The following is a 15,360-nucleotide window of genomic DNA, read 5'->3' as shown; positions in this document are numbered from 1 at the left end:
TCTTCTTCTAGGTCTTTTAACATTAAATATATTCATTGCTCTCTATCAATGTTATTCCTTAGTTCTTGACATAACCAGTCTACCTTCCTTTTCAGATAATTTATTTCATGAATGATATCCCTTTCATGCCACTCTTTCCATGCAAAGAAGCTAATGACAGGCATTAAAGACCCAACTTAAATCTTAACTCTTTCCTTCTCTAACTAATGCAGCTACTATAGAAATAAGACTTACCAAGTTATTTTCTAGATTTATGATAGGTAAGAGTACGCCATATTTAATCTAACCTACACTCTCCACAGTTTTCCCCACTATTTTCAAGCAACACTGTCTTTTTCCTCTCCTTTTAGTTCTGAGAAATGTAATCCTATCAGCACTACCAATCCTAGAAAGAAAGTGTCAATCACTTAATAATCACCTTTGTGGGCAGCTAAGTGGCTCAGTGAATTGAAAGCCAGGCCTATGGAGATGGGAAGTCCTAAATTCAAATCTGGCCTCAGACACTTCTCCTAGCTCCTGTGGGCAAGTCACTTAACCTCCATTGCCTAGCCCTTACTGCTCTTCTGTCTTGATTCTAGGTATTAATTCTAAGACAGAAGGTAAGGGTTTAAAAAAATAGTCATCTTTCCTAAAACTTCAATTGCTGTAACCAAAACACCCCTCCCTGACCACCACTAATCCATAAATGTTGCCATAGGAGTTCATAATTTTCTTTCTCCATCATGAACTCCTTTAGCAGTCTGTAGAAATCTATGGATTGCTTATTGGAACAATGTTTTTAAGGGTATAAAATACAGAAGTTACAAAGGAAAACAAATTATATTGAAATATAGTTACCAAAGTGTTTTTTAAAACAAGTTCAGAACCCAGGTTAACACAAGCTCTATTGTAACATAAACTCCTAGAAGGCCAGGATTGTTTTGTTTTACTATTTGTATCCTCAGTGCTTAACAGTTTCTGGGACAAAATGTTTATTACTTTTTCTTTCATCTTTATATCCCTGACCTCTATAATAGACATTTAGTGAATGTTTGCAATTACCTTAAGACATCTCTTCTACTGATGTCTTGTACCTACTTCAATCTCTAATTTTTCATGTTTCTCTCTTCTCTAACTATAGCATATACTCCTTGAGGGCATGGACTGTCACCCTTCTTATATTCCACACAGTAATTTATATGTAGTAGATATTTATTAGGAATTTAAAATTTTGTCTCAAAAATAAGGGATGCTGGGTTTTCATTCACAATATTAAAAGGCCTAAATGGAAAATGTTAAATTAGGTAATCTAGCCTCAAGAAGGCCTTTTATACCTACTAAAAATAAAAAAAGGAGTATTTTTAAAATGATTTCAACAAAAACATTTTCAGAACTTTTAATTGAAAAGTTGCATACTCCTTTGAGTAAAAAATTTTCTAGAGCTCAGAATTACTTGAATTATTTTTAAAAACAGCATCCATTTTTTTCTCCACAGGTTTATGAGTTCCTGTAGATTTGATGGCTCCCCACATTTGAGAACCATATCCAGTTCAAAATGCTCTAAGCTTCTTTCAAGTTTCAAAGTTTCAGTGAAATTCAGTGATATTCATGACCTCAAGATATGAATAAATTTAACTAATTAGTTTTGATTGTCTTTATCTTCCCCATGGATTCCATTTTTATGGGTATTAGTAACATAGGTCAGAACAAATTCAATTTAACAAACACTTATGGAACACATATTGTAAGGTAGATTTCTTCCAGCTCTAAACCTATGTTCTCAGACAAGCTATCTTTAAATATAAATGTAGTAAGAGAGGCAGCTGGTTGGCTCAGTGGATTGAGAGTCAGGCCTAGGGAAGTTCTAGGTTCAAATCTGGCCTCTGACACTTCCCAGCTGTGTGACCCTGGGCAAGTCACTCGACCCCCATTGCCCACCCTTACCACTCTTCCACCAAGGAGCCAATACACAGAAGTTAAGGGCTTAAAATAGGAAAAATAAATAAATAAATGTAAGAAAGCTGTTCATTTCTTAGCAATAAACACTTATGCCTATACTTTCCCACCCCCATCACCAAGTTTAAGACAATGATCATCTACAACAAGAAAAAGTAAGACATGTTTCTAGAGGGAAAATATAGGATTATCTTTCAAATGATAACTGGATAACAACAACAAAATTAACACCTATGGAATATGATTAAGTTCCTTTCTATTACTTCAGAAAGAATTATCATGACTGATTTGTGTTCCTTGATAGATGTGAAAATTTGAAGAAATGTAAATGTGCTTATAGCTGCCACTTTAAAATTTAAGAACTAATAAGAATCTACCCAACCTCATCCAACCACTCCTCAACATGAGGGATAATTAAATAAATGAACTCCTCCTAAGATATGTATTAATGTTAGTTGATTAGACTTGACTATAACAAACTAAATGTATATTAGTGAGTAAGCAAAACAGAAATATAAGTATAATAGATATAATTACTTTCCCTATGGAATCACTTTGAACTAAATTAATACTGATTTAGAAATAAAAGGGTCAAATTGTGTTATCACTCTAAAAAATTTAAACAATACTCTAAAGGTTAGAAACCAAGACGCCAGCAGTAGTTCTAGTATTCCAAGAAGTCTCCTTAGTCTTACTCTCCAATAAATTCTAGAGCTGTTAACCATGATGTTACTTAATTCCATAGCCAAATAGGCATCTAATAATGGCTGAAGGCAACTATGAAATGTATTGTATTGTTTCCATTCATTTAGGGGACCAATAAAGACCAAGCTAACAATTTTTATTCTAGATCTGATTTTGAAAATATATAAAATGAAATCAAGAATCAGATCTACTTTTTGACTTTTCAAACAATATAAACGACCATTAAGTACCCTAGGAAAAAGGAATGGCGTACAAGATTCCATTTAAAAAAAACCCACAAACTCTTAAGCAACCTCTTACGTTTCATGATTGTTTATTGGTTCTAGTTAGTAGTGACCCTGGGCAGAGCACTTAACTTCTTTGGACAGCAGCTAATCAGAATGGACATCTCTACATCGCTCACAATTCATATTCTAACACTGGAAACCTCAAACTTAAGTAATTCAGATCAGATACTGGGCAAATTATATACATTATTACTTAAGAGTTGAGGATTAAGGGTTTTTTTTGTGTTGAAGTAAAAGTTGCTCATATAAGCAAAGAATTTAGTTTTATTCTTGTTTATTTATAAGACAGAATTAAAAGATTTGGGCTAATTTTTCATGCTTAAGATTCATTTTCCAGTTTTATAGCAAATTCTGTAACCTAACAGGTGCATACAAAGAAAGATACTACCTGGTAAAAAATGCCATCCAACAAAGTTGGCAATATCTTTCACTTTTTAAATGAAGAGGATAAATAGAGGCAGTTAGATGGCTGGAGAATTAGGTCTGGAGACAAGAGGTTCTTCGTTTAAATCTGACCTCAGATACTTTCTAGCTGTGTGATGCTGGGCAAATCAATTAACCCCCATTGCCTAGTCCCTACCATTCTTCTGCCTTGGAACCAATCCTCAGCATTGATTCTAAAACAGAAAGGATTAAAAAAAAAAAAGTAAACCAAAGGGTAAATAACAGCCAATACAGTGATCCAGTGGAGAAAAGCATTGGATTTGGAGTCAGAAAATGATTCAAATCCCATTTCTGTAATTTAAATATTGTGTAGACCTTAGGAAAGTCATTTAACCTAGCGGGGAAGGGTGTCTCAATTTTCTTATCTGTGGGTTGGACTAGATGAGTACTTAAGGTTTCTTTCAGTACTAAATCTATGTAAGGCTCACTTAGTAATTTTCTTCCAAATTAACACTAAAACGAATAATGCAGCTAAGTCAAATTGGCAAATTTAGCAATAGGAAAACATTTTTAAAAACAACCCCTGGGTTTAATCTCTGACTATCATTCACTTATGCCAACATTTGGTATATAAGGCTAAATTTAGGTGGGGAGGGTGTGTTTGGATATCTAAGCAAAACATAAGTTGAGCACAGGATGCATTACCAAAGATTTAGCAAAACAATTATTTTGTGATATTAGAGCCCTATGTAGCAATACTGGTTATGGATATCCAATTTTCTGCAAGAAGCCTTTACCAATTCCCTGCTTAATGCTAAAGCTTCCCCTCTATGATGTACCTCAATTTGACCTATCTCTTTGGAATTTATATGTTTGCATCTAGTCTTCCCCATGAGATTGTGAGCTCTCTGAGGTCAAGGACTGTTTTCACCTTTCTTTGTATCCTCAGTATCTGGCACATAGCAGGCACTTAATAAATACTTCTGGATTTGGACGAATTGTAAAAGTGGAAAAAGTGATCCCAAAACCTATTTTTAAGTTTTGTATGTAAAGACTTTTAGTGGCATAAATGACCAGAACCTTATATTCAACGATGACTTTCATTCATAAGAATTTTCTATTATGTTAAGAAATCCCAGAAATTACAGAAAGATATTTTCACAATCTATTTTACATGTGAATTGACTTCTCTTTTTCAGTTAAAATGAAAAATCTCAGCGTAGCATACTATGGCTTGCACACAACGAGTATTTCAAATATTTCACAAAAATGACGGGTAAAGTCTGCGTTTGGAATCTCTTTCCTAAATCGAGAATTCTGTTCCTGTACTGATAGTCAACATAAACACAATGCTGCTGCATTTTCAATCCTGGTTAGAAACCAGTCACTGGAGAATGGTTTTTCAGGCTTAAGAGGAAGAGGAAAGCTTAAACTGACCAGAATAAAAAGTACACAACAACAGTAGTCCACTACATGAAGGAGCTAAATGGGGAAAGGCCCCTTGCAGAATCCATAAGGAATTGTCTGGGAAAGTGGACTACTTATTCCAAGGGTAAAACCGCAGGGGGATTCCCCCCTTCCCCCAGCAGAACCCATTCTGGGACAGCTCCATTCCCCAACTAACCCCGGTACTGGAGAGGGGATGCAGCAGCAACAGCACATCCAACCAAGGCGGGAGGGCCAACCCCCGCCCCTCTCACCGGCTCACCCAACAGGAGGCCGAGCTGAAAGGGGTCGGTGGGGACAGCTCCTCCGACCAGCAACAAAGGCCCCTTCAGTCCGCAGGCGAAACTCCCACAACAAAGGCCCCCGAGACGACGGGCGAGGACCGGGCCGGGGGCGGGCCTGATTAGGGGCCGGGGAGGTGGGGGCGGTGGCGCCCATCTGACCGAGGGGGCGGAGGCCCGGGAGGGAGGGAAACCAAAGCGGGGGGCGCGGTAATCCCAGGAGCACAATAAGAGCAGCTATATAGCAGTCGCGGGAGAGAAAGCGGCAGCGGCATCCTAGTCTGTCCTCCCTGCTCTCTGTAACCCTTTTTCTAAACAAGGAGGGGAGAGATCCGCAGGAGCGGTCCGGATCCCGCCCGCCTAGCACTCCCGATCCCGCCCGCCTAGCACTCCCAAGCCCCATGGGGGGCGGGAGAGGGAGACGTTTTTCCGCCTGGTCCACAGCCCCCTTCCCTCCCCCCCCCCTCCCCACGGCACCAGCACACAGCCGCGAGCCCTCGCTGCTGCCGCCACCAGCACACAAAGGCGCTGTCCCCGCAGCCTCTCTCCTACCTCCCCTTCTTCCCCTCCCCCCGGCGGCGGTAGCGGCCGCGGAGATCCCGGGGCAGCGCGGATCGCTCCGAGCCCGCCTCTCGCTCACCCACTTCCCCACCAGCCCGGGGGTGGGCGGGGAGAAGGGGGAGGGGGCCCTCAGGGCGCTCTCACCTGGCACAGCTGCTGGCAGTACTCGGTGGCTGCCTCCACTGCCGTCCCGCGGCTTTCCCGCAGCTGCCGCTCCAGCTCCTGGAGCCGCTCACCTAGGCGCTGCAGCTCCGCGGCGCAGCCACCGCCGCTTCGGCTGAGGCTCTCCTGGTCGGCCTCTTCGTCCGCCATCTTCACACCCCGCTCCGTCGCGTACGCACCTGGGTCACGTGATAACACAATGCCACGTTCGGCGGGGTCACGTGCTGGACGCGCTCGCACGCCGCCGAGCACGTACACTGGCAGGAAGGAGGCGGGGGAGCCGCTGGGGAGCGGGAGGTGAAGAGAAGGGGAAAGGGAAAGGGCGGGGGAGGAGGCGGAGGATGGCGGTTGACTTACCCCGCGCTCCACCAGCAGACCGGGCCCGAGGACCCTAATGGGGAGGGGCCGAGCTTAGCCTGGCGCGCGCCTTCACCACGTGGTCGCCCCAAGGGGGAAAGATCCAACCTCGCCAGCTCCACGAGCTGGGGCTTCGCTTTCTTTTCCTCCCGAAGGCCGAATGCAGCTGAAGGCGGGAGGAGCCGAGGTCCTGGGTTTTGTGCGCAGCCGCTGGCTTCTGTTTAACGATGTGAGGGCCAAGGAAACAGTGAAATAACCCCTGTTTGGCACCCAAGGATGTACCCAAGTGGTGTCCAAATCAGAATTGAAAACTTTAGCATCACAGGACCTGGAACGGTCTTTGGAGGCTATCCAGCCTAAGTCTCCCATTTCACAGAGGAGGAAACTGAGATCCAGACAGATTAAGTGATTTGCTCAGTGTCAGACAACTCCACCACGTATTGTCCTGGGATAGCAGGGGGAATGAGACTTGAGAAACCATAAAGACCTTCCCAGAATTAGTGAGAGGTATTAAATCTTTTCTTGATTAATTTAAGAAGTAATAATTATAGCATACTCTTCTTATGACCTTTAAAAGAATAACTATACCAAGTTGATGATCTTGCCGCTGAAAATAGAGGATAAAGGAATCTCTTGAATATAAAGTTTGAGAAAACATCAGTGAAAGCACAACCATAAAACAAAACAGTAACAGGCATGTGATTATGGAGAAGGTAAAACAAATCCATTGTTGAAACAAAAAATTCTGTATTTCCACAACGTGATATTTCAGAAGTTCTGATTCCTAATCCTACTGTTTAAATTATGACAAACTAATTTAATTGCTACTGAGTCATCAGATAAAAAAAAAGTCTCTACAAGCTAAATCAATCAGAGAGGAGTTGTATACAGGCTATGGGATTTGACAAATTTGAGAGGATAATCTGAGTTATAAAGTGATCTTGGGCAAGACAATTCACCTTTTGACTTCAATTCCTTCATTTATTAAATGATTCATTAGCAAAAAGTTTGATCAAGCTATCTAGAAAATGTTTTATTTTTATGTGCTTTTTATTTTATGTGCATTTTCCAAATGCCAACCATTATTTTGACACAAATATCTAAAATAAAAATTAGTTCCTTTGTTGCTTTGCCCTGCTCCCAAAAAGTTTCTGTATTTGATAGCTGTCAAAAATGTTCAGAGTCGATAATACCCTAGATTAGCTATGGTTTCAAAAAACTTGGAAATTAGAGAACAGTATGATTAGATACTGAAGTGAAACCCCCAACTTGCTACATTATTGTAAATCAGCATATATAGGAAGGTACAACTCATTTTTGGCAACAAAGTACCAGCTCCTTAGTACAGGCTATGTATTAGTTTCCCATAGAATAACAAAAGATATGTGATTAGGATACTTAAAATAGCTATTGATAACAAGATTTCAAATTCATATGTTGATTCAAGCAAATGGTTTGGTAGTGTGTCTAAATTTATAATTATGGTGTCCCTTTGGAAATTTAAAAGTTAGAAATCACTAATATAGCTAATGAAGTTTGTTAGTAATTCAGTTTTCTTATTAAAATAAGTTCTTCCAAACTGCTTCATTTCTCTAGAAGTCATGACAAATATAAGCACTGTCAAATGCCATATTATTAATAAACTACAGGCTCAAGAAAGTACTTCAGGTGACAACTCACATTTCTGCTTTCACTCAGTGATATGGAGAGAAATAGTGTAGTGTAGAACTGTGTAATGGCTAAATTACTGACCTCAGAATCAGTAAGAACAGGGTTCAAATCCTGCCCCTGAAACCTACTAACTGTTTAATTTTGAGCAAGTCATGTAATCTTTTTGTGTTTCCTTATCTGTAAAATGAAGGGGTTAAACTATTTGGAATCTAAGGTCTCTTATAAATCTAAATCTATGGTCTTATGGCCTAATAAACTCACTGCATGTAAGGAATATTTTTCCTTATTTTCACCAGGACTATTTGTAAACAGACTTTTCTGAGCAAACTGAGGATGTTGAACCGATTTCATGGTTAATGTCCAAAAGGATTTAATGATACCTTCCTTTCGTAAAGAACTTTACATAGAATATCTCAATCAATCCTCAAAACAACATTTAGGTAGGTAATGCAAGTAATATTGTTCTCATTTTTAAGATGAAGAAACTGAGGCTCAAAGGGGCAATGTGATTCTTAAAAGATCATATAGCTACTAAGTCTGACCTAATCCAGATATTCTGACTCTTTAAGTGCTGCATTTTTTCCACACCTTTATGCAAGTTCTTTTATTTGGCATCAACGTACTAACTCCCTACCCCTCAAGTAATTAAGAACAAACTGAGGTCAGGGAAGAACTAGATAAAGCTTTTTAAGCAGAGCAACCAAATAAATCTGGAGGAAAAGTGTGACTAAACATGCCAACCAGAGGTTCACAAGATGTAGAGGATTTTCTAATTGAGTGGGAACCCAGTTAGAACATTTTAATACATTTTAACCTACAGAAGAAATTTAGGGAGGAATTCGTGTGAAGTGAGGAAAGCACTGATTTGGAATCAGGCTTTGAATGCCCTTTGCTTCTTGCCTCTCTGGATCTTATTTCATTTCCTCACTAGGAAAATGAGTGAGTTGGACTAGCACGTAAAAGTATGGATTTAGAACTAGAGAGGATCTTAGAGGACATTTAGTCTAATTCCCTCATTTTATAGAAAAGATTGGAGCCCAGGGAGTTGAAGTGATTTGTCCAGTGTCACTAAGACCTTCAGCTTTAAATGTATGACCAACCCTATGACTTTCATTGAATTTTCTAAATTTTTATTTGATAATCTTATGAAAGAGATCTCCATTAATAATAAAGGTATGAATCTCCAAGTATACTGGACCTGTCACACCCCTGCCCCAATTGAGACTCTATTGTTTAATATCAAATTATCAATTAATAAAGGCACACATGCCTATCTATTGGTCATATTCTTCAAGAATATCAAGAAACTTTTCCATGGATGGCATCTATCACCCACTCTACCAAGCAAAAAGAAACACTAAGCCTTCTCCACCATCTGATAGTTCTAGTAGCATTAACCTGTTCAAAAGGTAGCCGCTGCATTAAAGATCAATTAATAAGAGTTAAAAATGAGGAGCATGGGAGCATGGGAGTATGGGAGTGGGTAGGGGTTGGAGGAGAAAGCTCCTGAACCTCGGACAGCTCCTGCTTCTCAAAGTGCAAGAGAGGTGGATGCCAGGAATTTCCGTTTAGCCTGTTCTTTCTTACGTAGGAAGAGGAATGGGTCCAAAGCAACAAAAATGTAGCTCAATCTGAATCTTTTGTTTTCCAAAGACCTTATAACTTGGTGAGTTGCCTTGAAAGCAACAAGCACGAAGTTTCCAGATACAAGACAGTCCAGAAAGACTCTGATAACAATCGAACTGCGAAGATAACTCCAGCTCTAACTAAAATAGGAAGAGATAGATTCTTCCGCATCCAGTCATAGATTGCAGAAGTTCCCTCCTGCACCCGGGAAAGCAGGAGGGGTTAGTCTTGGAGGTGGAGTGAGAGACTAATATTGTCCTGAGGGGTGGAAAGGAGACACACGTGTGGGAGACAGACAAATCCCTCTGAGAAACAGGTGTCAGAGAAGCATAGGCATGTAGTTCCAATTTGAGGACCGTCCATTCCCCTGCCCTTAGTATCCCTCCACCAGCACCTAAAGTCGGATATTCCAGGCAAGGAGAATGCCCAGACATATCCGCCTTAGTCCCGCGTCTCTCTCTAAGTCCCTGCAGTGACAGTGGCCCTGGACTGCACTGAGAGGGCCTCTCCCAGCAGCTCACAGCATCTATGGCTATATAAGAGGCACACGGACCCAGGATACAGCTGCAGACATAAACCAGGGACTGCAGAGCGGTCTATGCCTACCGCAGTCTCAACCCTATCAAGCATGGGAAACTGAAATTGACTTGGAGAATCTTAATAAGGGGTTGGCTCTAGATCTCAGAGGTTTTCCTCCGCCCCTAGTCCTTGCTTGCTCCCCCTATCGCCCCCAACCCCGCCCCAGGCAAAATGAGGGCATCTGGGACAGATAGCGTTTCAAAGTTGGCCCAGTTTGCAACCTGAGGCAAAGGCACTCAGCGGTCTTTTCTTGGGGGGACACTATTTTCTAGCTTCTAAAGGAAAGGGCAACACCATTTAAATCCTTGGGACTCCACTTGTCACCTTCTTGTGACAGCAATGTTCTGGCGTTCTAAAGAAGGCCACCAAAGACTAAGGGATCACTGTTTTGCCCACCTGATCAAAGAGGGAGCATTGTTGAATGAAACTCTTGGAACTGGTTTTAGAACAAAGGAATGCTACACTGCATTTTCCTGAGATATGGAAACTAAGAGGAAAAGTAAAGGTGAGAAATAAATGTTAAATAGGTAGAAGTTATTTGGCTTCCTTCCTCTCACCAATCAATGTGTCTTGATGCACATTCAAATGTCACCATGTTTTGAACATGGACGAAAAGTTCTTAATTTCTAGAGGCTAAATTTGAATCCTTAAATTCTCTGACCAGATCCATAGCATACATACATATTTAAGAAAACAAGATGAGGTTTTGTCATTACCATTTATTCTCATGGTTTTGAAAATTATCATGCAAAAGCAAGCATTATTGAAAAAAGAAGCTAAAAGTAATAGCATTTTCAAAGAAACTATATTGATTAGAACCTCAGTTTCTAAACCTAATTATCTAAGATTATGAATTATTTAAGGTGAGAATAGTTCTGGGATAAGGAAAAAAAAAAAGAATAGTCACTGCATGATTCTCCAAGAATTTGAATTGGTTCTTTATTTCTTATAAGTTCATTTTCCTCTTTCTCTTCTGCTTCTCTTTGTTCTTTTTTCTTTTTATAATAGCATAATTGAAATCATGTTACCTTGATATATAGATAACACCAATTATTCAGCTAATAAGCACTTAACTAAGTACTCACTTAACTAAGTATTCACTAAGTACACACACACACACACACACACACACACACACACACACACACTCACACACACACAAGCCAGGCTTATGCTAGGTACTAGGGATACAAAGACAAAATGAGTCATTCTCTGTTCTGGAGGAACTTAACCTGGGAAAATAACATGTACACCAAAAGTAAGTACAATGGTTTATTCAAAATAAATACAAGGCCATTTTTTGTGGAGTGAAGAATTAGCAACTGAGGAAATCTGGAAAGGACACATGTAGGTGGCTTTTAAGTTAACCTTTATAGGAAGTTAGGAATTATAAAAGGTGAAGATCAGGAGAGCATGTGTTCTAGGTAAGGAGGACAGCCTGTGCAAAGGCACAGGTACTGGAGGGGAGATGTCCAGTATCAGGAGCAATAAATGGGCCAATTCTGATTAGAAATAGAATGTCATGAGGAATATGTAGTAAATTCAGAAAGTAGGCTGGGGGTTGATTACGCAGGGCTTTAAATGCAAACTGATATTTTATCCTAAAAGCATTAGAGAGGCATTGATGTTTGTTGAGAAGGGAAATGAAATGATTAAACCAGCACTTCAGGCAAATAATTTTGGCAGATCTGAGGAAGATGGATTGCATAGGGAGAGGTTGGAAGTAGAGAAACCAATTAGGAAGTTATTGAAGAGTCCAGTTGAGAGATGTTGAGGGCCTGAACTATGATGTAAGTAAAAAAAGAGGAACAGATGTGAAGAATATTATAAATATAGAATTGACAAGATTTGGCAGCTGACCAGTTATTATGGGTGGGGTGAGCGAAAGTTACAAATGGAATATGACTCTGAGGTTTTGAACATGGACGAATTGAAGAATAATGGTGTTCTCTACAGGAAAAAGGTCAGTTTTGGGAAGAAAGATGAGTTCTGTTTTGGAATTTGAATTTGAGGTGCCTATAGGGCATTGGGAAATGTGCTAGAGGCAGTTAGAGATGTGCAACTGAAACTTAAAAAGAAAAAAATTTAACATGTGTGTTCTTAAAATTCAGATTAAGTATGAATATGGAAGGAAGAATTAGGGGAATGGAAAGGAAGAGAATCCTGACTATTTAGTAGCTTTAATGGTCAATGTTTATTTCTGTTTGGTTAATGTTTCTGTTTGTAAAATGTCTTTCTAGTAATACCTTCTTCCATTTGACAGGCTGGGTACAAAATGAGTAGATTTCTAGTATTCTACTATATTTGTGTTTTTTTTTTATTTTTGTTTTTGTTTTTGTTTTTTTTTTTTGCTCATTGAGGACACAATGAGCCAAGGGAGGGAGAGAAAGACTTTCTTATTTGCACCAGGAAGCTTTTCCCTGTCTCTATGTCATTTCTATTCCATCAGAGGATTTCCTTCTTTATCATCCTTGATCTGCTTCATATACTAACAGTAACAATGTTTATAAGCACTCAACTGTCTGCAGCCTTAGTGCATCCTTTGGAAAGCAAGAATTCTACCTCTGGAAAGCACTAAGTGGTATAACAGCAGGAGAGAAATGCCAAAGGAAAAATCATGGGATTATGTTTTCTTCTGGCTGATGTTTGAAGTCTTAGAACTTTAAATAAATCGAATAGTTTGAAATTAATTAAATGTTACTTAGAAAAGGGCTAGTAAAACCTTGAAGATGAAAGAAAAATAATTCACAAAAAAACCCCTTATAAATGATCAATGTAGTATTTGTTGCTTTTCACAGAATTTGCTATCAAAGAATTGTAAAATTGTCTGTTTTGGTTAACAAGATTGATTCTTGACTGTGAAGGTCAGTTTCTGACATATTCAACCATGTAAAATATTTTGAATATTTTATGTTTTCTGTCACCTTCATGAGGTTTTAATGGTTAAGCAAAAGGAAAACTATTCATCACAGGAAAGCAGATTTAGAGGCAAAGGGGACATTAGCAAAGATTCTTAACTTTAGGTCAGCAAATTTGTTTAGAAAAATATTTCAAAGACTCTATTTCAGCATAATTGGTTTCCTTTGTATTCCTATATATTTTATTTTGTTCATATAAAAACATTATTCTGAAGAGGAATCCATAGGCTTCACCAGGCTACCAAAGGGCTGGTACCCATGACATACACATAAAAGGTTAAGAGTCCCTACCTTATATCTAAATACCTAATTGTACAGATGAGTAAACTGTGTTCTAGTTAAATAAAGTTGTACAGGGTTGCTGGAGTATTAAATAGTAGAACTGGTATGCCTTCCTTGGCCCTAAATATTTAACAACTGACTGATAAAAATGTATTCTGGATAGCCTTTTAAGTTTAACATGTAATATTAACTTTTTCTCCATCACTTTCTTAAGAATAGACAATCAACAAAAAATAAACGAGGCCTTGATTTGAAGCCTTTGACAATTTGCGAAGTGTAAGAATTCACACTGAAAATTCAGCAATCAGTTCTTGTGGCACAGTTTGAACTGGTTCTATCAAACTACTGCTTGGGGCCCACTTCCAAGATCTTTTCCCCTCTTCCCTATAGCTATGGATATTTCCCACTACTCCTGCCAAGGTCAACAACAACAAAATAGATAATATCTTTTGTAAATTCATGTTTCGTGGTACCATGGATTAGATTATACTGATGAACAAATAATGCCCTCTGGGCTAAACAGGGAACGTCTTTCACTATGATACTGTCAGAAATACTATAACATGAGTGTTATTTTGCTTTATTCCTTTTCTGGCCAATCTGGTCAAAAGTGAACTCTCTCTCTTCTAATCCCCATAGCAATTATTGTTTATATAAATTATTTATCTACTAATCACATATTCTTTAAGCAATCTCCCTATTATTGCTTTACTTAAAGCTCATGTTGCCATTTCATTTTTATGCAGGTAATTATTGTGTTTTTACTAAATTGTAAATTTCCTAAGAATAGAGGATATATTTTATACATTTCCTCCCTCACAGTACACATAAAAGATAATCAGTAATAATTTTTTTGATTTTGATTTTTGTCTGTTTTCCTGGATACCAAGGTTTTAATGGAACCATAAAATAATGGAAATTAGAAACAGTAGAATTATCTAAATATTTTTAAATGGGAGATTGTTAGAAAACAAAGCTGATATCAACTATGAAGGTTAATTTACAGCCTCTCCAGTCTGCAGAGAATGATCCAGGCTTGACGAAAACTAGACAAGCATTCACAATGTGATGGAATGTTTTATCAAAGAGAGAGCAATTTTTGAGAAGCCTTCTAAACAAGTGAACTGAGACAAAACCCCAAGGCATTTTAGTGCAGCTTTGGTAAGAAGCCTTTTGGGTTAGACCTGTGTATGCTTTGGGGCCCTACTATGCAATGGGGGACAAATGACTTGCCGAGGAAGTATCCAAGTTCAGATTTGAATCCAGGACCTCCTGTCTCTCAGCCCTGGCTCTCAATCCACCAACCCACCTAGCTGTCCCTAAGAATATCACTTTTAACTTAAAAAAAAAACATTTAAAATTTTAAGATTTTATTCATGTGTTAGAGTAAAAAACATCAGTAAGGAGACTCAGATAATGGAAAAATTTATCAAAGATAGTTGCTAAAGTGTTAATGTTAAAATTATTTAAAGGACTTATTAAACAGAAAAGAAGCTATTGGTACAGAGGACATTTTTTGCACTAGGGCTTGGTATATGCTAGCAGATACAATAAGCCTTTTTCAGACCCATCATTTATGCTTCAGTTCCCTCTGTGGGTGCACAACTTACTAAAAATTGCGTGTATGTATGTGTCCATTAGCTTGTGTGGACTTCGATCGACACAGTTGCATACAGAATTCCAATTTCACTAGCAATATTAGAAATTTCAACTGTGTAACCAGCTCCCCTGGGGCAGATTGTCTTCCTATGTAATTTGATTTCCATAGTTACATAGAATGAGAACTTGGCTTCTTGAAAACAAAGTATTGATCTAGTAAAAATCCATCTTATTTTTATTCATAAAAAGCTGCATTCTTTTGCTAGCATTTAAAGCTCTAAAAACTACCTCTTTCAAAGAAATGAAATGATTTATTGTCTCTGATAATTTTCTCAAAATTTCATTTAATTTTTGTCACCCAAAGAATTAGAAATTCAAGCTAGCTCATATTTTGAACTCATATTATTAGCTTAAAGAACCTTATGACTTTAATTATTATTATTTATTAAGCCTTATGGCCTCATTAATATTTTCCTTTCACATACCACATGTTTTTAGGATTTCATATTACTTGTGTTTTTTGATCCTATTCCTATTGACCAAAGGTCAGAAGGTACACTATTGTAA

General features: G+C 38.6%; 1 protein-coding gene across 1 annotated transcript in view; it reads right to left on the bottom strand.

The window, feature by feature from the left end:
• The window catches only part of ZNF292 (zinc finger protein 292), a 91,249-nt gene extending 85,075 nt beyond the window's left edge, over nt 1-6,174 (bottom strand). Inside the window, exons 1-2 of the mRNA XM_044676365.1 lie at nt 6,119-6,174; nt 5,744-5,940 (exon numbers count right to left, since the gene is read on the bottom strand). Of these exons, the coding sequence (XP_044532300.1) occupies nt 5,744-5,911 (168 nt within the window). The 5' untranslated portion in view covers nt 5,912-5,940; nt 6,119-6,174. The remainder of the gene's footprint in view (nt 1-5,743; nt 5,941-6,118) is intronic.
• Nucleotides 6,175-15,360: the final 9,186 nt, after the last annotated feature.

The sequence above is a fragment of the Gracilinanus agilis genome, chromosome 4 (genome assembly GCF_016433145.1).
Source record: "Gracilinanus agilis isolate LMUSP501 chromosome 4, AgileGrace, whole genome shotgun sequence".
Classification (NCBI taxonomy): domain Eukaryota; kingdom Metazoa; phylum Chordata; class Mammalia; order Didelphimorphia; family Didelphidae; genus Gracilinanus; species Gracilinanus agilis.
Note: the sequence above shows the minus strand (reverse complement) of the source record. Positions and strands in the feature narration are given on the sequence as shown.